This window comes from Lissotriton helveticus, chromosome 6 (genome assembly GCF_964261635.1).
Source record: "Lissotriton helveticus chromosome 6, aLisHel1.1, whole genome shotgun sequence".
NCBI lineage: Eukaryota > Metazoa > Chordata > Amphibia > Caudata > Salamandridae > Lissotriton > Lissotriton helveticus.
This window is the reverse complement of record NC_136067.1, coordinates 2,067,761,250-2,067,788,809: the sequence shown is the minus strand read 5'-3', so window position 1 is coordinate 2,067,788,809 and position 27,560 is coordinate 2,067,761,250. Positions and strand designations below refer to the sequence as shown.

Sequence of the window (27,560 nt, the reverse complement as noted above, 5' to 3'; positions counted from 1 at the left end):
TAGGTTTAGAGGACAATGCCCTGCGCAATTCTCTGTTTGCTGCTGAACACTCAGAATTGAACCATCTCGGGCCTGGTTTAGTTTCCCTTTGGGGTGCTGATAATAAAGATTTGGAGGCTGAACAAATCTAAACAAAATCACAGACAGCCTTGGGATAGGGGACCGTGTCTGACAAACATGAGTTAAAGAGACATAAATTATCTCTAACTAAGACGTGGAACACTTCCTTAATATTAATACCCCGCCATCTTAGTCTAAGATTATCTGTTGTGGGCGATAAGTTCCTAGCACCACATTCCCTTTTAAAAATCGGCCGTGATTCCAGACTCATAACGACCCTGATAGGGTTGTGGTCCCCTTGACTCATTGGGATGACAACACTCTCTAATAAACGATCAGCAAGGCGAGGTGAGACGAAGAAATAATCGATAATTGAGGAGCACCCCCTACCTCTAAAAGTTGGCACAAACTGAGCGTTCAATAAAAAATTGGCAGTGATATCCATAACATTTTGCAAGTTGTGAGAGCTCAAAAAAGAACGCAGTTCAGCACCCCTTTGGTGAGAAATACCTTGCTTATTCGACCTAATAGGCAAAGGGACATCATTGAGCCTATCATTAAAATCGCCACCTAACAAAATGCCACCAAATTTATCGAAATCTTGCATAGAATCCAAATTAGTAATACATTTAAATAAGTCAATAAAATTCCTATTTGGAATTGTGTTAAAATCATTGTTATAAAAATTGATCAGGAAGACAGAAACTTTCCTTTTAAATAACAAGGCTTGGAAATGTAAATTATCTGTTGGCATATTCTTAATACTCCAGCCGGCAGCAATATTAATCCAAATGGAGAGTCCCCCAGATGACGTCGCAAACTGGGTTTGACAGCTAGAATGTTATGACACTGAAACCCATTAAAGTGCAGCTCCTTCTAGCCTTGACTCTAAACTTGCCATGTTCCAGGACAAAACACTAAGATCATTAGCTGCCACTGTTCTGGTGGGTCTAGGTTGATTGTCATAAATAATAGAAGAGGGTAAAGGAAGAGGATCTCTTACATTTTCTGACAGTTGGGAAGATGGGAAGGAGGATCTCTTACGTTCTCTAATAGTTGGGTATGATAAATTTGTGGGTGTGATTGTCAGTCAGGGATGTCCAGATCTGACAAAGCAGAGAAGCGGTTTTCTAAAGGTAAGACTACAGGTGCGTTGGAGTAAGGGCGAGCGAGGGGTTTATAAAAATAACCCAAAGAGAGAGGACAAATGTCAGTATGTGGTATAATTGTATGCTCTCTTGAGCATAAAAGATTATGGACCAACTGGGGCCTACGAAAATTAATGACGATGCAGTCTCCTGTGATGTTTTTTGGAGATTGACCAACCCACCCCACTCTGCGCAACATTAAAATATCTTGTAGATTGGATGGATTGAAACCTTTATGTTTCTTAAGCCAATCCACACACTTATTCCGCAAATCTACCCACGACTCCCTCACAGTGCCTTTTAGACAAGGAACACCCGCCAGAATCAAAACATAGGGACAAGAGGCTGGGGGAAGATTTAGAACATCAGTTTTGGAATAATCACTAAGGGGCACTGATCTTACATTAACTGGTCTGTCCTTGTGCCCGATGATTTTAGGGAAATGGGTGCCCGATTCCAAGGACTTATGATGTCTAGATGAGGGCTGCACAGTGCAATCCTCCGACCCAGAACCAGTGGGAACAATAAGCTTTGGAGTAATAAGGTCCTGAATTTTAGAACATGTTTGGCAGGAGTCAGCCGCCGTGATGTGATTAGTGGATAGGGGAGGAGGGCAGCCTCCGGATCTCTCTGTGGCAGACTCCGAAGTAACCAAACGTTCCAATCGTTCAAATCTATCTTGCAGGGAACTAAGATTCTTCTCAAAGAGTGCCTTAGTGTAACTCTTCATAGTTCTCATACTTGAATCCAAGGCATCCATAATATTATCCTTATTGGCTGTAGATGGGATATCGTCAGTCTGAGTGCCCATGGAACAAGTGGTCACTACACATGTAGGAAGGACCACACTTCAATTCAATTCAATTCAAAATTTCTTTATTCGACGGTAAGTAAATTCAGTCATAAAAGTACAGAGAGAAGAAAAATACATATATAAAAAATTGTCAATATAAAACGGTAGATCTCAGGATAGCCTGTCATAGCTCACGAAAGCATAAATGTACAGTTTATCAGAGGTTTGTATACATAGATATAACGGATCAGGTAGAGGTTAGCCTTCCATACTTTTTCTAAATTTCATGGCTGTTTTTAAAAAATTACATATAAATAAAGTGCTTTCACAGTGCAGCATTTTAAGATAAATTAGTGCAGGTCTTATTTGCACGAAGTTCAATTTTTTAAAAAGAGGTTTTAAAAACATTTTCTGTGGTAACGTGTAGTAGGAGCATATAAATAAAAAGTGTGCCAGGTCTTGCGGAGACTTATTGTCGAAGCCGCAAGCTGGCAACACTTGTCCCCTATGAGCTCCACTGGGCACAGCTAGCATCAGGTGAAATAAATCAAAACGAAATCTAGTCATCAAGAATCGCTCATATCTGGAAATGGGCCAGTAGATATGTATGGTTCTATTTGTATACATGATTTTGTCAAAACATGATTCATCACACTACCCTTCTTCAGTTCGGACCCCTCCCTGGTCAGCTGCCGAGCCAACAAGAAAGCGTCCTTAACAGATATTACGTCGCGCTTAGAAGCTTGCTGAGGTGTTAGGAAGAGGTCCAACCTGCCCAGTTCTTGAAGACAATTTCGGATATATTTTATCCAGGGTATCTTGAATTTACCTTCCCAGTTGAGTGCTTCAAGTAAAATGTTTTGAGTGAAAGGTATTTCATTGTTCAACCAGCAGTTTAGCCAGCACATCAGAGGGTTTACAGCGATTTTGTCCTCTAAATAGGGCATGCCCAGTTCCTCGTGAATAGAGAAGCTAGCTGTGCTCTTCGGTAGACATAAAACCTGTTTTAAAAAGTTATTTTCAGTGGATGCAAGATCGGTCGCTGGCAAGAAGCCCCAGAGATCGCTCCCATAACAGGCGACTGTTTGACTTTTGGCTTGATATAGTTTCATTAATGCAACCACTGGGGTGTTACCCATTTTGCAGGGCAAAGTCAATTATTGCAGCATTGGTCCTTATTAGATCTCCTTTCTTTTTCCTTAGTGCAGGGCCTCATGTGAGTTTATGATCAAACAATACACCAAGGTATGAGAAGCTTGTAGTAATTGGTATTTTTTCCCCGTTAACAGAGAATGGGTAGGACTTTTTGGATCCAGAACCTACCTTCATAACATAAGACTTGGCATTGTTGATACTGAGGCCTCGTAAATTCATAAAAGAGAAAAAAGAGTCTAATAAAGTCTGAAGGCCAAGTGCAGTTCTGGAGATAAGGACGGCGTCGTCAGCGTAAAGCAGGACAGGAACGCCCCTTTGCCCAATGTATGGGAAATCCGTGTTTGTTTTTAAAAGGTGCTCCTCTAGATCATTAATATATAGATTAAAAAGAAATGGCGCTAAAATACAGCCCTGTCTTACCCCCCGATTTATTTTGAAGTCTCTGGTTACTTTTAAGTCTTTTGTATACCGCACATTAGCTCGTGTATCGCTGTGGAGGTCGGCCAGAAAGTTGATCAGATTTTTTTCAACCCCCATTTTCAGCAAGACGGCCCAGAGTTTACTTCTGTCAACGCAATCGAAGGCCGATGAAAGGTCCATGAAGGCCATATTTAATGTTCCGCTTCTAGCCAGGGTGTATTTGCCACTAATTAGGTATAGATTCAGGCATTGGGTTATTGTAGAATGTCCTGGTCTAAAACCATATTGCACTGGTGACATGACTTTGTTGTTTTTGGCCCATACAGTCAACCTGTTTAATATGATCCCTCCAACAACCTCGGCGACTGAGTTGATCAGGGAGATTGGTCTATAACAAGCTGCATTGCTTCTGTCTCCTTTCTTGTAAACGGGCACAATAGTTGAGGCTCCCCAAGACTTTGGTACCCCGTTGGCAACTCCAGCGTTGACAACCGCCGTGAGAATTGGGGCCCAAAAGAAGACATTGGATTTAAATAGATCAGGGGGAAGGCCATCTGGACCCGGGGCCTTATTGCTAGTTATTTACAACAAGGGGTGGTGAGGGACAGAGTCTCTGAATTAAGCAGAATACTCTCACCCAGTCAAGAGATCAGGGCTAGATCCAACACCATTTTTTAGCTCATTGCACCATCCCAGTTTCAGAACCTGGCTGTATGCCAATTAGTCTGTCCCTGGCCAGTGCATCATGGGAACAGGGCAGACCAGACTACAAAAGCCAATTCTTACACTGGGAAGGAAACAAGCTTCCGCTAGTTAGACAACAGATCCCCCTTTCCACTTCCTTATCTGTGAACAGCAGAGAAGCTTCCACGGGAGAAGTAAGAGCTTGTGCCGGCTGGGGGTCGTCACTCCTGAAAATTAGGCAAAAATGGGAGACCACACTTCTTAAAGTTTTAGATGGATTTTTGGATTTCAATTTGGGAGGGGCAACCCATTTCCGTTTCGCTGCAGGCTCTAATAGTTTGTTTCGGGCCATAGTTTTAGAGGCTCGTGCCCGTGTTGCAATTCTGTGGCCATTAGGTGAGGCAGTGGGGGGAATATCCGTTATCAACAACGTCGGCGATGATAGGGGCACATCCTCAGGTAATATCTGCAAATTCTGTGTTAGGGATAGACGATGATGGATGATATCACCCTGGTTTAGCACATCCAGGGATGCTCGCCTTTCTGCAGTTAGGAGATCCAGGGACAAACGTCTTTCAGTAAGCTCAATTTCATGAGTAAGTAGACTTTCAGCCCTGACAATGAAAGCGTCCAAAGTTCCCACTGCTCCCTTGCGCTTTGTTATGATCTGGTAGTACTAGTGGTGCACCCACAAACAGGCAAATATTGACAGATGCGCTAATAAACGTTTTTAAGATTAGCAAGCTATATGTTTGTCAACAGTACCTTATAGAAGATGGCCCCCAAGTGGCAGATATCAGAGGGGTGGCCCAGCCCAGGCTCCTCCGGGCTTTGACGGGCGCGGACGGGCCCGCCCTTGGCCCGGTCTTGGCCCGGGCACGCCCGCGCACGTCCTGCGCCGCGGGAGGGCTCCGATGTTTTTGAGCACCTCCGCTCTCAATGACGCGCTGTGCCTGCGCCCGGCGGAATTCTGGGAAGCGTAGTCCCCCCACTGAAGTTTGCGGCGTGGAGAGGTAACACGAGCGGCAGCGCCGAGAAAGCAAGAACAGAAGCAGTCTCTCCCCAAACAGGGGTTTCCCTCACAGGTGGGTTTCTTCGTGAGCAGGCTGCGGTAGCTTGTGCAGGCACCTCAGGCTATGCGTCAGCTTGATATATCACATTGCGAAAACAGCAGAGCTTTGGTCCATGCTTTATGGCTGTTTGTTTGGATATTATCCACAGACCAGACAGCCGCAGTATGGGTAGTCAGTAGTGTCTCAGCCCCCTTTTCCTTTACAATCAGACGAGGTACTCTACAGGGGCGTCCCTTTTCTTCTGTGTTATTAGCATTAGCAATTGAACCACTGGCTAACTGGATCTGTAAAGATGCTCTAGTTAGAGGTTTTGAATGGACCGCTGAAATTTCATATTGCCTAATCCACATATATTGGGACCCAGAATTTAAAAAATAATACAAATATTTGGAGAAACTTCAGGCCTCAATATGAATGTACATAAATCGGTAATTTGGCCACTACAGGGAACACTCGGGAATAGTACATGGGTGACCGACCTAACCCTGGCCACAGACGGGCTGCAATACTTAGGGGTCTTTCTGTCTGATGGGCAAAAGATATCGAGGGATTGTAATATAGGAAATAAGACTGAAAAAGTATAGACAGACATATGAACCTGGACGGGACTACCATTGTCCTTCTATGGGAGATCTGCTATATTCAAGATGATCTCCCTCCCATGACTGCTTTATCATTTACAGAATAATTGGGACCCGGTTCTGTTATCTTGATTTCGCCAACGTAATGCTATACAGGGGCAATTTCTGTGGGGAGGGGGACATCCCATGTATCACTGTGGACATGCTTTCAATCCATATACTGTGGAGGGATTGCGGACGCAGACGTCCGAGCTTACCATGCGGCATCCCATCTACAGGTGGCGTATGACTGGTGGTATTGATCCAGTGAAGATCCGTCTTACGCTGTACAACGATGGGTGTTATATGACCCTACACACATCTCATATTTATACAGTAGATCGGACATCCAGGCCTTATCGCCTGCCATTAGAGTGGTGATACTTGCGCAGCGACAATCTCTCAGACGGTTGGTTTGGTGGGGACGCATCACATGTGGAACACCACTGTGGCAGAATAGATAGCTACTTCACCTAGTGGGCCTGCAGGGTTTCCGTGGGTGGGACCAAATAGGGATCTCCACCATCGGGGATGTAATGCTCAGCCTTCCACTTAAGTAATTCAAATGCCCCACTCCCAGTTCTATCGATACATACAGTTTTGTCATTCTATCACTCCCTACATCACTATGATGGAGTCACTCCCAGATTTTAACCCACTAGACGGCAAACGTTTAATGGGTGCTTTAGGTGATCATAAGATCTCAAAATGACACTGATGATTGGACTGAGACACTTTCAGGGTGCAGCTATCTCATTGCGTTTACGCATGATACACTTTAAATACATACATAGGGCCTATTACACACAATATAGGTTATGGAGAGCGGGAATGATAGAATCCCCCATATGCTTGAGATGTCAGAATGACAAGGGTACCTTTATACAGACCATGTGGACATGTACAGCCTTGGATAGATTCTGGACGGGTGATCAAATGCCTGGCAGAAGTGCTGGCATGGGAGCTCCCTAAATCCCCTAGATTAATACTCCTTCAAGATCGGGAGTAATAGATATCAGCAATATCTCCTATTGCTGGGCCTAACTCTTGCCAAACGAGACATAGCTAGGCTATGGAAGTCTTACAACCCCCCTGCAGAAGGGACATCATTTGACAGACATGGAAGAAAGGGATGGATTTTTGCATGGGACTAGAAATACCTGTTTTTCGGGTTTGCTGGTGCCCCCAGAAACACGAAATTATGGCAGCAATGGGCTGGCTCATGTGGCATTGTCCTAGAACAACAGATGTCGATGGCAAACCCCAAAGATACTGAAATCCAGGCATATGACATATTAACACAACATATCTCATGAAATATTTTTTGTTAAAGCTAGATATTAACTGAAAACATTCCTATTAGACTTAGATAAGCAAACGTCCAGGGGTTGCATTGTTACTACAGTTTAATTTAAATATGATACAATATTACTCATGAAATGATGTCAATGCATGTGTGAGCCAGTGGGCTGTATGATCATAAAAATGGAATAAAATGTGTTGTGAAAAAAAAAGAAAGGAGACAAGGGGGACACAATTGATTACAGACCCATTAGTCTAATAGGTACATCACAATAATTCTTTTTTAAGCAGCTACTAACTAAAATACAAGCATGGATTGAGGAAGATCAGATCTTATCCCACCTGCAGGCAGGTTTTAGGTTCTACTCGAGCACCATAGACCAGGTGTTTTGGGTGTTATTGATTTTATGGAAATGGGTTTGAACTGGTAATGGAAATCTATGTGTGGTGTTCGTGGATCTTAAATCGGCATTCAATTTAATACCAAGGGGGGAATTGTGGACAGCTCTGAAGGAAATAGGGATACCGTTAGGTCTGCTGCACTTTGTGATCCGTCCCATTGTGGGGAATATTGCACAAGTGAGGTGGGGCAGTGTTGGCAAATTGTCTCAACTAATTAACACCATCGATGCTGGTGACGGAACCACTCCGTCACGAGCCAAGGACGCGCTGTGCTGGTGACGGAGTGGTTCCGTCACGGCCCGGCCGCCGCGCCTGCGCGGCGCGTTCTATTGAGTGGGCGGGGTCGTGACGGAACCACTCTGTCACAAGCATAGCATGCCCGAGGCTCGTGACGGAGTGGTTCAGTCACAAGCATGGCGGCGCCGAGCGCCCCTCCCCTCCCCCCTAGCGCTGCGGCGGAATTACCCCCGCAGCCAAGGGGCTAATGCAACCCGTCCAACAGGGATGCGTTTTAGCTCCTACACTGTTTCATGTTATTAAAATTGTATATAAGTGTAACAGCAATTCAGAGAATCTGGCAGACCAGCAAATACCAGCTCTATTATTTGCTTCTCAAAATCCCCTATGGGTTTACAAAATATCTTGGATAGGTTTTCAGAGGCGTGTAGATCTTATGGTTTGCACCTAAACGGGTCAAAAACGAAACATATGGCTTTTCATTCTCATAAGTCATTCAAAGATAACATGAGGGTTGGATCAGGGATCTTAGAACAGGTTAAGGAATGCGATTACCTAGAAATAAGGATGGCAAGTAATCTATCCTGGAGGGCCAAGAATACAAAGAGCCAAATGAACCTACAACATGTGGAGATGGCCACTACAAAGAAAATGAACAGAACCCACTACAGCACTACTAACCCAATGTTAAATATTTACCGTACTAGCAGGCTTGGCACTGCCCTTTACAGAGGAGAACTCTTGCATCAGTTCTGATTAAATGGATGGAAAAGATAGAAAATAAGTTTATTAGAGCCATATTATTTATGCTAATGAGTGACCACATATACCAATCCACGTTGACTTAAGCATGAAGAACATTACACATATTGCAGCCTTGAAGCCGTTACTTTATTGGGTTAAAATCTGGACGGGGAAAACACAGATCCCCATTAAACAAACTGTACTCGAGGTTAAAACAATGGACAAAAGTGAATTGAGCCCCTTGTTCAAATATGTTTCGTTTTGGTTGCTCAAACTGGGCCTAAAAGAATTCTGGGATTAAACAGACACTGGTCAGAAGTATGCTGACCACACTAAAGGCAAGATACTGGGCTCATACCATAGAAAATTGGTTGTTTACAACGTCATATGGCACTTCTAACTAATGATTTTAACAATATTAAATTTATTTTAGTTCACAAATCATTCATGGATTGTATAGAAACCCTCTACTGCAAAAACATTGCTTTTCAAATTTAGATATGGGATTTTACCTGCAAATTCAGAAAAAGCAAAATCCCATTACCCCAGCATGTACGATATTTAACCATACTCTAGAGTCTGTTGAGCATTTCATGTTGTTCTGTCCCACTTATACGAAAACTAAGAGGCGGTGCATAGTGACAATTCGTCTGCTTTTACCTATTAATCAATTAGCAGAGGCTACCTGTATTCGTGGATCGGAAAACACTGAATGGCTCGTGTATGGAGTATCCAGATATTTATCATACATATGGGAGATCTGTTGTAAAGCATTGACAGCTACTTGATGATGGGTAGAGAATATACAGACTCAGGCATCTGCCAGCATGTGATTAATATAACTTAAAATAGTTTTGTGATGGTCTATGTATTTTATATATTATTGCCGATTTGTAAGGTATTTTTGTTTTTTGTATACAGATATACTTAATTATTGCCTTCGGTACAGGTACGAAATGACTGTATGTGCCTATAGTTGTTTCATTGTTGAATTGTTGAATTGCGAGTTATTTTAATATATGGATATTGTTTACTATTGTTTTAGGTATGGGTGCCAAATATCCAAATGCCACATTTAATACACTTACAGGACTTAAATGCTCATTTCAAATATAGATGACTGCCCCAAATCTAATTTTCTGGGATTCTAGATACAATTTTAATGTTTTTTCAGTTATAGTGAAACTCTTATACTCAGTGCTGTTAATTAATGTGTACATATAATCTTCCTTATATATAAGATGCGTGCAGTATGGAAATGAAAATGTTAACTAGGGACCAGTCTGTGCACTTTAACTGGATTTCTCCCATTTCATTTTAACAATCTGTATGTACCCACAATGATGATGTAGTACATTTAGACTAAATGTAATGACCTATTGTGTTTATTCTTTATGTGTTTGTATTTTTATGATCATATATTGATAGAATAAATTATTAGTACTACCCCTTCAAAACATTGGGTCTGATTCACAAAGGTAATCTGAGACAAATGTCTAACTTTACAACTTTTGGTATTCACAGAAGTCATTTACGAGTCATATCTATACGTCTGCAGTCGGGCTGGAATCTCCGACTCAAGCCGTACTCTCCAGTTCGGGCTGGAATCTCTGGCGTGGACCAGATGAAGTGTAATCAATACCCTGGAACACAATTTGCACTTCCCTCAGTGTTTACTGTACTGAGACAACACTGAGGTGAGCGCAAATTGTGGACTATATGTACCATGATGTAAAGGAGCAAACGTTTCTGGGATGTGGCGCAGTGTCTGATCACAAACTTTTCCCTGCCCAAACAGATTTTCGTGACCTCCTTCACCATTTATCTCACGTTCATAATGTTCCTTTTTTTATAAAAATTGGTTCCAGCCCATTGATTACACTTCATCCAATCCAAGCCGGAGAGCAAGGCTTGAGCCGGAGAGGATGGCTTGAGCCAGGGATTATTAGATAGAAACTGGATCACTGTAAATGAGTACATTTTCTCATCTCATTTAGTTGAACTTACTCGCCAATTGGGGTGAGACTTGTAGCTTAAGTTCCCCAAAAATTCGATGCTCTTCTGTAGCCAGAGTAAACTTTTGGTTCAGGTCATTTGGGAAGAATGGCTGGGAGTGTCCCCTTGAAAGCGGCCCTTCTCTTCGTTCTGAAACTTTTCTAGTGCCACACACTGATGAAACCTTTTGGCAGCATGAAAGTGTAAAGGGGTAAATCATTATGTAAAATCAAGTCTCGCACCAATTTGTGATACTTGATTACCTTTTTATTTTTAATTTTTTTTATTGAAGATTTTTTCACTTTTTCGTGCAGGGCACGGCAACCTGTTACAACAAAACTAAATATAATATATTTTACTTTATCTTCTTTGTTGAAGGATAAGCACCAATACAATCAAGATGGGAAACAATTATCGTACTTCAAGTTTTCCTAATACATAAAGTCTCTACCTTTTAACATCTTGTGACAATATTGAATAATAATTCCTACCAAACAAATAAAAAATAGACTAGTACAGGGGATTTGAGGCAGACATCGAGCACTAGCATATATATGGTCTGACCCGCAATAAGTATTTATATTTCTAAGCGTTCAATCAAAATTCCCTTCTTTCCATCGGGTAATCGGACCCCAAATTTGTTTACCAATCTTCCTTCCCTTTTTCCCCTTCCGTGCATATATCTCAATCTCTAGATTATACACTGCTAGTAGTTTGGCCAACCAGTGATGAAATGAAGGTGGTAGGGGATCTAACCACGCAGATGCTGTACACAGTCTCATAACTGCCAGAGCTACAAATAAGAATTCCCCTCCTCCCTGTATTTGCCCCTCGTCCTCCTTCACTCCCAAGAGAATTATCGCAGGAGTTAGGAGGATTTCAGTTCCTAATACCTTATTTATAAAACCCTCGATATCTTTTTTAACCAATTGTAAATGAGGGCACATTGCAAATACATGTACCAGATCTGCATCCAAACTTCCACACCTAAAGCAACTAATTCCTGTGTACTGAGCTATCTTTGCAGGCGTGTAATACAAATGATAAATAGTTTTATAATGTTGCGCTTGAAGAGGCGCTGAGCACAACAGTGTATATCCCTTTTTTAGGGAGATGTAAAAGTTTTCCTCACTAACATCCAAACAATTTTTCCATTTGTTTGCCCATTTTTCAATATCATCCTGCTTTAAGATTGTTAATTCAGCATAAAACCTCTTTATTGTACAGTCCTCCCCTGCTTGGATCACTTCCATAATAGGATTTTTAGTAAAGCCCGCCGGTCCTCCCTTCTTATTGTATAAAAAACTCCTTATTTGTAGATATTTGAAAAACTGCCTATTATCTAAACCAAATTTAGTCTGTAATTCAGAAAACTGAAAAACCCCTTGTTGTCCCAGAACATCCCCTACCCTTTTGACTCCCCTCCTTTCCCATTCTGTGAATATAGGTCCAGAAAAGACCTCTTCTGATAAGTTTGGATTTTTTCTCAATCTGGTGTATAAATTATACTTCCCTAGTCCAAACCTTTTAGCAAAAGCTTTCCAAACTGTATAAGCTGCGATAAGCGTCTTAAACCGTGTCCTTTTGAAATAACTAGCCTCTGTATATCTTAAGAATACATTCTCAGCTTCTGAGCCCAAAATTAATCCATATATCGCTAATGAGCCAAACTCGTTCCAGCCTTCAGACTCTCCCCCCCCCACCAGACCTACCATATACTGTAGAGCTGCTGCCCAGTAATATAACTTAAAGTCTGGCAGTGCCGACCCTCCCCTCTCCCTTGGTAGTGTCATAAACCTAAGTGCCCTCCTAGTTTTCCCCTTTGCTCAAATAAATCTGTTAATCACATGTTCGATATTCTTAAATACCTTGGCCTCACATAATAACGGTATTGCTCTGAAAAAATATAAAAACTTGGGTAAAACCAACATTTTTACTACATTCGTCTGCCCCACAATAGAGAGATGTAAATTATCCAGTCTATCCAAGTCCTTCCGCACTTTGTTGATTAAAGGTGTTAAGTTCTTTTCTACTAGACTATCCAAATCAGCCGAGATAGTCACCCCTAAATATATTCCTGCCTGTACCACTCGACTATCTGTGCAGATAGTATGACAATTTCTGATGATCTGTGTTTTTGCCACATTCAATTTATAGCCCGAGATCTGCCCGAACTTCAAGGCCTCAATTTCGATTTGAACAATAGCCTCCATAGGGGTCGGTGTAATCACTGCAACGTCATATGCTAATATTTTACACTGGCCGATTCGTGTACGCAATGGCGTTATTAGCTCACAGCTCTCTATTCTACGAATCAGTGGATCCATGTACATGGCAAATAAAAGCGGTGAGCAGGGGCACCCCTGTCTTGTACCTCTCCTTATTCGAAATTGTCCTGTAGACCCGCGTTCACTCGCACAGAAGCCACTGGATTTACATATAACGCCTGGAGCGCTTTAACGAATCGCTTTTGAACACCTGATCTTTCCATTATATGCCAGAGGTAGTCCCAGGAGACCCGATCAAAGACTTTTTCGGCGTCTAACAACATAACCGCCATTGGGTCCCCTGAGACTGCTGTGGCATCAAATAAAGTTATCACCTTGCGTGTGTGGTGAGTAGTGCCCCGTCCAGGTATGAAACCATGCTGACTCTTGCTCACCACTTTATCTATTATCCTGGCATATCTTGTTGCTAAAGCTTTAGAAAATACGTTAGTATCCGTATTCATAAGGGTAATGGGCCTGTATGATCCAGGCTCTTCCGGGGGTTTCCCTTTTTTCAAAATTATCACGATTTCCGCGCCTCCCCATGATCCGGGGATAGATTCACCTAACTGTGCCTGCTGCATTGTCTTAATTATATCCCCTTCTAAGATATCCCAAAACACTTTATAAAACTCTATCGGGATTTGATCAGGGCCCGCTGCTTTCCCTGAGGGGAGATTTAAGATAGCTTCTTTGATTTCTTCTACCTGCAGATCCTCTTCCAAACCTTCTGCATCCTCCTCCGTAAACTTAACTACCGGGATCTCCTGTAAATAATCAATGAATCCCTGAATATCTCCCCTCAATGGTTCGTCATACAGTTCTTCATAGAAGGTTCTGAAAACTTCTCTTATTTCCACTGAATCTGCATGAATCCTGCCTGCTGTGTCCCTGATCTCCCTCACAATGCCCGATGCTTCCTGTTGTCTTGTCCGCATAGCTAAAGTTCTCCCCACTGTTTCACTGAATTCGTGATATCTCTCTCTCTTTGTCATATATATTTTCGCAGCTTTTCTGGTAATTTCTCCCTCTGCATCCCCTTTAACTTTCAAAAGTTCTATCATAACAGTGTCTAATGGGGTTCCAGTCATGACACATTTTTCCAACTCCTGTTCAGCCTTAAGTACTGCCTCAATAATTCCTATATTCTGCATGTGCTCCTGCTTTCGTTTAAAGGAATTAAAACTCAATGTTTCTCCCCGGACTCCCGCCTTAAAGGTATCCCAGACCACTCCTGTAGCAGCACTACCCCTGTTGATCTCAAAGAATTCCCTAATCCACTTTTTCATATGTTCCACATATTTATCTTCTTGTAAGAGCCCTCTTTCAAAAGTCCAAGGTCTTTGCTGTCTAATATTTGTTGCTTTAGTGATTGTAAGCACAAGGGGATTATGATCACTAAGGATCCGCGGGAGTCTTTCTATCTTTGAGTCCGAGAGAATAATACTAGAAACAAAAAAATAATCCAATCTAACACAGGTTTGGTGTGGAGCAGAATAATATGTAAAACCCTTTTTATCTACACATTTTTTCCCCAGACATCTGAAAGAGCATTGTTTGCTACTAAACTCTGTAGTGCCTGACTTACTCTTCTCTTCCTACCTTGATATTTACCAAACGAACCTAGCCCCAGACCATCAGCACCATTAATATTAAGATCCCCTGCCAAGATAATTTTAGGCGCCTAAGTAGCTAATTACACATCCAAAAACTGAAAGATCTCAGGGTCGTCCTCAGTTGATCCATATACCGTTACTAATGTAGTCCATTCACCATCAATCATACACTCAATCATTGCCCATCTTCCCCATTGATCCTGTGCCTTTTTTCTCATTAACAGATTTTGATTTCTAGATAATATAGCTACCCCCCCTTTTTTGACACCTTGCCGCGAATTTACTAATACATGATAACCCAATTGCTTCAAATAATATTCTTGCGAAGCCATGACATGTGTTTCCTGTAAAAAAATAAAATCAACATTCATTTGTCTTAAAACAACTGAAATCTTTAGCCTTTTCTGGGCATCATTTAAACCGCAAACATTCCATGTTACATATCTAGTCCCCATGAATAATTCTTAAACTCTTACCATATATCTTCACACGTTTATTAACCATATTTATTTTTCCATTGTGGTTTGATTCTTTTACTTTGTACCAATCACCAAATAGTGCCTTCCTTTCTTCAAACCCCTTATACCTAATCATATCCCCATTCCTTGCCACCTCATCTTCTATGAAAGACTTCAACTTTTGTTGCCGTACCATGCCCTGCACCACCCCTTCCCCTCCCCCCCCAAACCCCTACCCGCCCCCCCCCCCCCTTACTGGCAAATAGGTCAATGCTGACCTATGTCTGACAGCCAAACCCCCCTAGGAAGATTCTCCCACCAACTCTCCCGTTATCCCTTTCTTAGTCCTGTTGTGCTGGGGTGATTCATACCAACCCCACCACTGCATCACTACCTTCCTTTTCTATGTCAACTGGGCTGTTTGTCTTATAGCTGCAACCCGGTCGCTTTGCGCCTTACCTTCCCTTTGTGCCCTCCCTTCTCTTAAATAAGTCAGGTACTCCTGTGCCACTATTTCAGAATAAAATACTCTGAACTGACCATTGAATCCAACTTTGAGGCGACAGGGAAACAACAAGAATACATCACATCCTACATTTTGAAAAGGCGTTATTAGCTGTCTCATACGCCATCTTCTCTCCACCGTAGTGTGGCAAAAGTCGGGTCGAGCAAAGAAAATGATATCTTTGTATGATCTTTTGGCCATTGGTTTTGCCTTGCTGATTACCTCCTCCCTTAACAAAAAATGTCCCACATACACCAATATGGCCCTTGCTTTGAACCCTGCATTGTTCTATCTTTGAGTTAGAGGGAAGCGATGCGCCCGCTGCACCTCCCTGTCCCAGTCCCACTTGTCCATCTCTGGAAAAGCCCCTTTCAGCAGATCGACAACAAAGGCACGCACATCACCCCCTTCCTTCCCTTCCTCAATTCCGAGCAGTCTTATGTTATTGCGCCTTTGTCTATTCTCAAACTCTTCTAGCTTCCAGAGAACATCCGATGAGGTCTTCTCTTGCTCGTGTCTATACTCCTGTAGTTTCACTACTTCATCCTCCACTTTACCTGTCCTCTCTTCCACTTCTACCAGTCTACCAGAAACTCCCGCATACATTTTATTAACTTTGCGCAGAGACCCTTGTATCTTCTTGTTTATGTGCTTAGCTCTCTGACTCTCACGTCGAGCCTCCCCCTGAATTTCGTTCAGGGTTGAGAATAGTAGATCAAAGCTGGCTGCATACCCTCCCGCCTGATCCTGCGTCTGAATCTGAGCTTGGTTTGATTGTTGGGAGCCACCGGCTGCGCCCTCTTGGTATAACTGCGAAGTAGCTGCATAGTCCCAATCCAATTTCTTGTCTACCTTCACTTGCATTGTGCTCCCAAGTTTTTTTGATCTCCTGCGGGACCTTCCTTTGACTTTACTCAAATTACGTACTGGGTTTCGTTTCAGTGCAGTGTTATGCTCAGATTCAGATTCTAACTCTGAAGTGTCTGTCTCGGACTCCTCCAGGCAGCTCTCCGTAGATAGTGACATAGCATCTAACTTATCAGACAAGTCATCAGTTAAATCTGAGTTTTCACCCTCCTCTTCTTCATCCTTATCTTCATTATCCTCTTTATCTTCGTTCCCAGTATAAAAACAATCGTCACTAGGTGAGCCAGTGGTTGTGGGAGGCAAGCAATTTTTCCTACTATCTGTTCCTCCACTCACCTCCCCCCATCCACCGTTTGAGCATCATCAAGATTTTTATGTGCGGCTCCCTCGCAGGTAACTGCGATATTGTCATCTCTAGCTTTATTATTCATTGTTTCTGCTGATTCTTTATCTGAGAGGGGACCCTTCGGCATCTCTGGCACTTCCTTATCTCCCAGCATTTGCCCCTCCACCATTGTCAGGGTGTCATCGCTCACTATATCAGCACCCTCCTGCACCTTACTTGTCTGAACTTGCTGCATGCACAGTACAGGTATTGATATTGGTAGAGACTCAGTCTCTAAAACAGCTAAAGCGCCCCCTGCATGTCTGTCTTCTCCACAATACTCTCAGACACAGGAGGCATAGGGGTTGTCTGTTTTGATCCAGATTGCAGCTCCTGAACTATTGCATTGAGCTGTTCCTCCCTATTGAAAGCGTTATTTAAAGCAGAGGCAGTCATATTTTCGTTTTCTTGCCTCTGAGCCGACTGCATCGGAACTAATGCCTCACCTTCCATCTCATTCCGAAAATTACTGCAATCATTCTCGGCGTAGTGCGATTCTTCTCCGTGACACATAGCAGCTGTTGCCCCGGGCGGCGCCTCTCCCCTCAAACCATTGACGTTACTCTCTGGCTCGACCACTTGGTGTGCAGCCTCAGTTACATCAATCAGCAAACTCGGCAGCTCTGTAATCCCAACAGACTCGACAAGTTCAGTAGCATCAGCAGGTACATTCTCCGCTCTAAGCACCGGAAATTATTCGAACAACGTAGATTGCCGCAGGCTGATTTCTCTCAAGGTATCCAAGCCGGTTTCCATATTTTTAAACAGTCCTTTTCCCGGTGCCTCTTTTTTTCTTTTTTCAGCTTCTCTATCTTGTTTTCTTTTATCAGATACAGAAAGCCTTTCCTCTTCGCGCAACCTGGCAGCTTCTTTTCGTGCTTGCGCTCTGTGACGGGCTTTTGCTCTCAGATTAGCAGCCGGTATATCGGAGTCACTCGCTAGTAAACCCTCCTCTTCTCTTCCAGTTACATCCTTGATCGCCGTCTGCTCCTTTGGCGCCATAACCCGCCTTACAATGCCCCAACTTGTTTGAAAGCGCCGGAGTGTTTCCAAAATCGTCACCCCGGCTATCCGCCAAATGGAACTTGAATCTTCCTTAAAGCGAATATATAGGCGTGTTGGTTGTGTTGAAGGGCACTCTTTCTGAGTAAACCAGCTAGTAAAGGCCACGATCATTCCTTTTTCCCGCTCAGCTATTCCAGCTCAGATACGATGTGGAGCATATTCCCTCATGTATCTTATTTTTCCTCAGGAAAAAATCAGATAGTTTTCTCAATTTCACTTAGACCGAAAACTCCAGCACATCACCATGGGAGAGTAGGTTGGGAGCTGCTACCTCCTACGGTCTGTCGGCGGCCATCTTGCCCTCTCATACTTAATTACCAAAGGACAATTATGGAAGGTTAGTTAAGTTTTATTACAAAGCCAAAAATAATTGAACATAAACACATCTCAGCACGACAGAATAGAAATACAAAGAAATTAGCAGATAGCCAAATCTGTGTATCCAATTCAAATGATGCAGCATAAGTAAAACAATTAATTCAAGAATGAGTATACAAATGATCAGGAAACAAGAGTCCAGATGTCCCTGCATTGAGGGTTGATGAATGAAAAGCATCTAATCTATCCCTACACTATCACTAAAATTGCATCCCTACATTGTGGGCTAAGTAGTTCAAGTCAAGCGGGAAATAAGGTGTCAGTCGTGGAATCTCCCTGAGAATCTACTCCACTGTCAAGATGGGTCAGGTAGCATAAAGCCAACATCACAAAAGAAAGCGCTCACCCTAAGATGCTATCTTTCCAAAAGCAAGGAAGATGTGGGCACTTTCTCTAGCTCCAACAATCAGTTATCCACAGGTAGAATTTCCATAGAGCACCTCGCACATGCCATCCAATCTGAGTGTAGTCCTCAGCATACTTTTCCACAGTGTTCTCCATGTACCTCCTTTGCAACACTGTGTCCTTGGCTCCCAGGCCTTCTCTTGAGTAAAACCCAATGTCTTTCCTTTATTAACCCAAGTCACACAATTGTAACTTCTTCCCTCCTTGCCTAGCTGCTAAAACAAGGACATTATTCTGCCTAAAAATTGCTTCTTCACCTGCAATACAAAACGTGAGAAAGAACAGCTTCCATAGCGCACATGAAATTCAGACCATTAACTATAAAATGAGAGTTTAAGGGGCTTGCCTTTCAGGCCTAAGACTTTAGCTTACATAAGAATGCATTACGGATTCACATAATCATTATTACATTTCAACAAATACGTTTACCTACTTATGAAAATATCACCATAAATAAACCCTTTTAGTACATGAGCTTTGTCAGTTTTCACAACACAAGCTCTTCATGTTAACGCTTTCTGCTAGTTACATCCATTTCCTACGTTAATTCTCCAGGGCACTTATCAATAGCCTAAAATATGTCACGTAGTTATGTTAATACATTTCACAATTCTAGCACTTCACGTTTACTCAAACAGGTGTATGTGTAGGTGGGCTCACGATGATGATGCACCCCTACTAATAAGAGTATGCAAACACGGAATCTCTGCTCCTTTACCCTTAATTTGATTATGAAGTCAACGTGCATCACCTGTGTAGACTTCATCTCTGGCAGTAACTGATTGAGTAGTATGGTAGCCAAGTGATGTACAAGGGAGTAAATGCATGTCACAGTGGTGTCTGTTGCCTTCATTATTCCCTATATCAAATCTAAATAGTTCCAGAAACATGCGTCTTCATAGAGCGCATGCAGATGAGAGTGTCATGCAGAAGAAAATTAAACATAATCTCAACAAACCTCTTAAACATCGGAGTCTAATTCACAGACATATTATTCAACGTATTTCAGGAGATGCACGAATGATTGGGGCAAGTCCAGTTGAATTGTCTTGCAAGTTTAGAGTCAAAGCAGGATTATGGCACTTCTGGTCTGGTTTCCATGCCAGAAGAAATGAAAACTCCACAGTTTGCACATTTGGTGGTATTTCCATACCTCTTGAAGGTTATTTCACATCATAAGAATACATTTCCTCCTAGAAAGTATAGGGGCAAGACTGTTGATAGAGTTGAAGGAAATACCATCATATTAATGGTACTACAACAGAAGGGGCTTTTTGTCAGAAAAAACAAGCAAACACTTTAACAGAGCCAAATGCACATATGCCTTCCATTTATATATGTGACTGTAACACATGCACCTCTTTTATCAGCACAAGGAAAGCCAGGAATCTGCCCAGGACAACAACGGGACATGTACCCCGATTTTGAGGATTTGTGCATGGTCGATAGAGACTGCCCAGGAGAACAGAAGTGCTGCTACTTCCATGGCGGGTACACATGCAAGAATCCTGTCAGAGGTAACTATACTTCTAATTCTGGTCTCATCTGTTGTTTCACTGTAGATCTGTTCTATGTCTTGCCTCCCTTTTTGATAAATGATGCCAGAATTGCACACCCTGGTATTGCCGTTTGATTCATGCCACAGCTATTGCACACCCTGGTTTTGCCCTTTGATCCATGGTGCAGCTATTGCACACCACGGTCTTGCCTTTGATCCATGGTGCAGCTATTGCACACCCTTGTCTTGCCCTTTGATCCATTGTGCAGCTATTGCACACCCTGGTCTCGCCCTTTGACCCATGGTCCAGCTATTGAACACCCTGGTCTTGCCCTTTGATCCATGGTGCAGCTATTTCACACCCAGGTCTCGCCCTTTGACCCATGGTGCAGATATTGCACACCCTGGTCTTGCCCTTTGAACCATGGTGCATGGATTGCACACCCTGGTCTCGCCCTTTGATGCACGATGCAGCAATTACACACCCCGGTCTCGCGCTTTGACTCATGATGCATCAATTGCACACCACGGTCTCGCCCTTTGACCCATGGTGCAGCTATTGCACACCCTGGTCTTGCCCTTTGATCCTGATGCATCAATTCCACACAACAGTCTTGCCCTGTGATCCATGGTGCAGTTATTGCACACCCTGGTCTCGCCCTATGATGCATGATGCAGTGATTGCACACCCCGATCTTGCCCAATGATCCATGATGCATCGATTGCACACCACGGTCTCGCCCTTTGACCCATGGTGCAGCTATTGCACACACTCTGGTCTTGCCCTTTGATCCATGATGCATCGTTTACGCACCACGGTCCCGCCCTTTGATCCATGGTGCAGTTATTGCACGCCCTGGTCTCGCACTTTGATGTATGATGCAGTGATTGGACACCCCAGTCTCGCCCTTTGATCCATGATGCATCGATTGCACACAACGGTCCTGCCGTTTGATCCATGATGCATCGATTGCACACCACAGTCTCACCCTTTGATCCACGGTGCAGCTGTTGCACACTCTGGTCTCTCCTTTTGATGCAGCTATTGCATGATGTAGGTATTGCACACCCTAGTCTCACCCTTTGATGCACGATGCAGCGATTGCACACCCCGCTCTCGCTCTTTGATCCATGATGCATCGATTGCACACCACGGTCTCACCGGTTGATCCATGATGCATCGATTGCACACCACGGTCTCCCACTTTGATCAATGGTGCAGCTATTGCATACCCTGGTCTCGCCCTTTGATGCATGATGCAGTGATTGCACACCACTGTCTCACCCTTTGATCCATGATGCATCGATTGCACACCACGGTCTCGCCCTTCGGTCCATGATGCAGCTATTGCATGATAAAGGTATTCCACACTCTGGTCTCGCCCTCTTGAGCGATAATGCAGCTATTGTACCTCACGGTATCACCCTTTGATTCATGGTGATGTTAATGTGTGAGGGGGCTCCTGTGTATTCTGGTCTTGGTTTGAGAACCATGGTTCAACTACTGTACATCTTCCATACTTTGCTATCATGATCGTAGCTCTTGTTTCACTATATCCGTTTTGATTTAGTGTTTTGGTGTGTACCTATTTTCTGAGCAGGTGACATACTAATTTTCTCATCCTTAGTTTCACTGTTTAGCTAATATTTTTTAATTACTTAGTAGGAATTGAGACTAGGGCCCGGATTCTGAGTCTGTCAGAGGAGCAGGTTCAATTCATATCAACTATTTCTAGTTTTTGGAGAATCACATGAGAATTTTGATGCTTAACACAGCAACATCCAAGTGGTACAGTACATATAATGCACTTTCCCCCTGTTAAATTTCAGCAGGTTGTATCTGTCAGGTTTTAAAAACGCATAAGTTATGTAATCACCAGAAATTACCGGTTGTGTTGAATACCACCCACCTCAGAATTTCGAGCCCTGAACAAATAGGAGTTTGCTCAGGGGTTTGATCTGTAACCAGTTATAGACCTTATAAGATGCTGACTTCAACCACAAACTAAGGGAACTAATGCACATATCGGCATGTATGTGGGAATGAATCACACAACCTTGACATCAGAAACACATTGGTCCAGCGACAAGTCTGATGGGACAATTGTTCCTTGTTGTCTTCTGCTACTCGAAGCTGAAATACAAACATACCCCCTGCAGCTAAAGCAATCTTCCACTCTTCACAGAAACACCACAACATTTTCTGAAAACATGAAAAACTGTCATAGACAACTGTCACATAGTCCTGTTATAATGCTTTGTGGGTTCGGACCACATAATCCCAGGTCTACAGGATTATTCCCTATTCTGGACACAGACACTCCTACATCATGCAACTTATGCTCAAGGATTAGGCCTTTGAATTTGCAGTTAAAGTACATCATTGCTGACTCTCCTCATTCTCCAACTGTGCCCTCACAGCTGTTGTGTCCAATTCCTCTAGGCAGAGGTCTGTAACACCACCTTCTGTGTTCCAACTGAATTACTTCTGAGAACTGTTTTGAGGTCATAGAAAAGCAGTTCTCCGTAGAAATTAGTGATGATATAACCTTTTGAATGATCACTTGCCTGCCAAATCCAAAGTGGACTGCAGACCTTGTATTTAGGACTTAGGTGGTGGTTTATTCCTTGATTCTTGAAAACTACATACTCTTTTTGTGCTTATACCAGATTCAATGTAGAGGCTAGATTGCATGCCTGAATATTGGACGTTTTATTTTGACTACCACCCCATCAGATGTCGATGAATGCACAGCTTGAACAGAAGAAGATTTTATCAAAATGTACCTTAAAGATGACCCTTTTGTCTGCTCACAAGGAACTACTCACTGGTGTGCTGTTCTTCACCACATTGAGTCTTCTCCCTATCCACCACTTTCCACAATGGTGACGTAGGACTCAAAGTCAGGAGTATATCAGACAAAACCATATAACAGAATGAAGTGCATATGCCAACTCATTCCCCTGTTAGTGTTAAAGAGGTGACAGTGATCTCACAGCAAGCGTTGATAGGTTTTGGGTCCTGGCCCCTGGTTTGCCTGGTGTTCTGTCTATGAAGATGTTATAGAGAAGTCACTTGCAGTGTCTCCTCCCTCCCCACCTTCAATCACAGCAGTGGATGCAGAGCTGGGATTCAAATTCAAAATCTGCCAGTAGCATTGGACTGCAAAGAGATGCTCCCACAAGGAATTTGTTTGAAAAAAAATGAGGTCAGCATATAATAACACAGTATTTCAAATTAGTCATCTGTATGACTTCAGGTTTCAGCATGGCCACTCACACAGTCTTAAAAGCAGCCTCCAAGCTTGCAGGCCATAAGAGAATTGCCACAATGCAAAAAGAGCCAATAGGCTCTGTAAGAACTGCACCCTGGCACAGACTACAAAATTCTAGAACATGACCATTCCTGCACTTGATACTGCCCCAACAAAGTCAAGCACAGGAAGATCAACAACCCACACCTGCCCTCAGTCTTGATTTTTGTGGGCAGCTATCCCACTCCTACCCTTACCCTTTCACCATGCAGCCGATTTCATCTTCATTTTTTGATCCAGTGTTTATTCTGCATCAGAAGACTCTCTTTGTTTCAGGGTGCATCTATTCTACACCTGTCTAGTGTGATACCAATGTAGGCAAGTGCTTCAGCACCCCACATAGGGAAAGTAAGCACTATATAAATGTTGCAATGCAAAAAGTGTTTAATTTGTAAAAGGCTGCATAGTCTTGAATCTGCCTCATGTGTTTGTAATCTACTACCAGACACTCTCTGCCCCTTTATTTCTCTCTTGCAGGTTCCTGTTTCCTCCCTTTCTGATGAATGATCTCATTATCTTACTCCTTCTTTATCCTGTGATTGTTTTTCCCTCTCACCCTCCGGCCAATGTCTGATGAAGAAAAATAAGTGTTGGTCCTTACAAATGAGCAGCTTAAATTAGGCACATAAAACAATAAGTACAATACAACCTGCTTTTATGCTAGGGTTTAAAGGGCAGCTACTCTACACATGGTCTCTTTTGCCTATTTCCTTTCCTGTTTATGTTGGTACAGAATATTTATAGTCAATCAAAAAAGGTAGGGACTAGGAGCAGATTGAAGGTCCAGAACCCAAGCTCCAATTTGGAATATATTCATACAAGTGGAGGGTAACTGTTCATATTGAGAGAGAGATATGTATAGAGTGAGGTGTAGGTACACAATCTGACAGTTGAAGGGGTCTTCCCTATTGGAGGTTTTAGCCCTAACACACCCAAGTGGGTGTCATGCTTCATCATAGGGCTTAGCTCCTCGTGGGGCCCGTGCTGCAATCTCCCAACGGGACCCGCGAGGGGGTCTTTGGCAGAGATCTTCTCTTCAAGCTGCATGAGTGACTAAGGGTCTGTGGATGTTTAATGATAACGTTATATTTTAAGTCACAATTTTGAAAATGCCACTTTTTGGAAATTGCCATTGCCTAGTCCTAACCATTTGGTGCCTGCAGCCTGTTCATGCCTAGGTGTAGTTGGCAGTTGGCCTTTGTTTATTCCTCCCAAGAGTATCATAAAAGGGGGACTGGGTGTTGGCAGGATAGGCCATCCTGACATAATGGGAGGAGTGGGGCTGACACCTACCCCACCTACCACACCTGAAATGTAAAGGAGCTGCCTCAACCCAAACCCAAAGCCACAAAGAATTCCTCAATAGCCTGTTGTGACAACCCCCCACCAACCCCTCCCGAGACCCAGTAGAGCCTGTGAGACAGGAAATTCTAAACATGTCAATGGGGGAAAACTCTTAAAGTTTCTTTCATTTCAAAGTAGGCACCCAGTATAACGCTAAGACTCTCAGACCCACTCTTTAGATCACTCCTGGGCCTAAGGACACTACAAAGGAAGGACTGTCCAGATGGCAGAAGATTATCCTACTGCATGAGGCCTCCCCTACTGTCTGAGAAGGAAGACTGGAACAATTTCCTTCTTCCTAGGCTAACTGAGTGACTCAAAAGGTTAGTTAGCTAACCTCCTCTTCTGAGTGTTCAGGAACACAACAAGCTCCACAGTCTTCCCTCCATCTGCCCAACTGACCTGCTGTTCTAGACATGCATCTGGAAATGACTGAGCCCTACTGGCCTCTGTCTAACCAGTTCGCACCATTATCTTGCCATCCAGGCCAATCACCATTGCAAAGCTCCAGTGAACCCAACTCTTTATGCTATAGCGACCATCAGTGACAACAGTTCATGCGAGATCTGCACTTCGTGCTACAGCATTGACAGACCCCTGTGATCACCACTGCAAAACTTTAGCAATGACAGTCTGTGGAGATGGATAGGCGTTCCAGATCGGTGACAAGCCTGCTCTTTGCACTCCAGTGGCAAACACCCGCAACACTCCTCTTGCAGCCTCGTCTACCCCTCCACCTGGAACAGAACTCTTTACACTAGACTATAGAAGGTAACCTTTTCAACAAGACAAACCCTGGTCCCTGTATCCAGCTCATGCTCCATCGTTTCGGACTGAACTTGTGACTTTTACTCAGTCTAACATTACCAGATGACCACAAGTGGCACTTTGTGCTTTTAGGTCCTATATTTACCTTATTATATTTTCAGCTGTAATGATTGGATTTTTGCTGTTTAGGTTTCAAGTAGTTTAATACATTCTACTTTATTTTTCTAAGTTGATGTGGGATTTTTCTTGTGGGGTGTCTTCACTGTATTAATGCTTGAGTGCTGCATAAATACTTTACACATTGCCTCCAAGTGAAGCCTGGCTGTGTTTTGTGTCAAGCTTCCAGAGGGTAAGCACAGGTTCATTTAGTGACTTTTCTTGGTCACCCTGACAAGGATTGTGGGTGTTGTTTTGGAAGGGCCCACATCCCCCTCAAACAACAACTCAATTGCTCACAGTGAACAACTCTGAATTTGGGATCAAGGCAGTGCTTAATTTGTGCCGGTGCTTTCTGGTGCTAAGCACCAGCACTTAATTTTCAGGGCCGGGTCTACCCGCGATATCAGCTGTTCACTAAATTCACAAGGGTCTCCCCGGTGAAGAGCTTATATTGCACGTGATTGTGTTTAAAATAGTACAAATTGGATGCCGCTGCAGCAGCAGCCTGCTTTATGAGGCACACAGCACAATATCACACTCAGATTGAAACTGCCAGGGCCCCTGCCTCGTCGTAAATTACAAGTCACTCTGTGTGATGGAATGCTGTCCTGGGGGGGCTTCTCGGTGCCGGCTTCTCAGAGAGGGCCCCTCAAGCTCCAACAGGCTCCGTCTAAGGAAGTAAGCAGTAGCAGGCTCCACTCTCTCTTTCATGCCATGCCGTCCAGTGATGCACAGAGGCAGGCGAGCGCGAGTGGCTCCCCCACCCCCTGAATCACATTCTACTCTCCAAGCCTCCCCAGTCACAGCGGAGCATGTGCCTGGGTGTGTGTGTGGGGAGGAGGGAGATGGAGGGAGAGGGGCTGTGAGGGAATAAAAAGGGTGGGGAGACGGTGGATGAAAGAGTGAGGTAGAGATGGAGAGACTTTAGAGAGGTAGAATGGATGGACGAAAGGAGCGATGGCGAGGGGGAGATAAGGACACACGTGGGACGAGAGAGAAGGTAGAAGCTACGGGGAGCAGCAGGTGAGAGGAGAGGGCAGGCAGGAGGTGGAGTCTGGGGATTTGAGGGGAGAGAGGAGAGCGAATTAACCCCAGAGATGGAGATGGCAAGGAGACTGGAGAGGGAAGGCAGCGGGTAGAAGGGAAAAGATGGGCAGGTATGAGGGAGTGAAGTGAAGGTGGTGGCAGACGAGGTAAAAGAGACGTAGCTCCAATCAAGGCTGTGGCCTGCACACACTGCTTCTGCAGGCTTGTGGTGATTGCAGCTGGCTTCTATCAGGCTGACTGTGCTGCACTGCTGCTACAATGTATTAAGATGCCCGCCCCGCGGCGCCGCTGAGGCAAGATGTAATTCAAAGTCTGCCCGCGGCGCCGCCGGAAGGGGGAGGGGGGACGTCACCTACAGTCCTGTTACCGGAGCGGGAAGTTTGCAAAGAAGGCCGCTAGCAGGCTACAAGATGCGTTTGGGGACAGGGAGAGAAGGAGGAAAGATAGGAAGAACTGGGGCCATATGATATTCAAGAAGCACACAGTCAAAAAAATTCACATATAATGTCGGAGCTGGAGGCGGCATCTGGCAGAGTAGAGGAACACTTGCTGACTCCATAAATCTCGGACAGGAGGCCTGGAGGCGCCCCCTCCACGAGTCTTACAGTAGGGCCATTAACTTAACTCTGGGTACTGGTTAGAGGGAATCAGGTGCGCCGCGCTGGCCTCACAGCACTGTCTGCTGCTTGCACTGGCCTTTCCGTGCTTTGTCTGTAACTATGGCCTCTGCAAATTGAATTATGGCTGTGCCGAGCCTGGGAAATTTGTAATAACGGGTGAGTACTGTAATGCTAGTAAAGGATTCCTAGAGTTTCTTGTTGAGCAAATGGGTGCAATTTCTGATGTTTATA

General features: G+C 43.7%; 1 protein-coding gene across 2 annotated transcripts in view; it reads left to right on the top strand.

Annotated features, from left to right (window-relative positions):
* LOC144764008 (uncharacterized) overlaps nt 1-27,560 on the top strand; it is a 165,411-nt gene that overhangs the window by 21,301 nt on the left and 116,550 nt on the right. For both annotated transcript variants that reach the window (XM_078650137.1, XM_078650138.1), the window contains exon 3: nt 19,950-20,096. In XM_078650137.1, the coding sequence (XP_078506263.1) occupies nt 19,950-20,096 (147 nt within the window). The remainder of the gene's footprint in view (nt 1-19,949; nt 20,097-27,560) is intronic.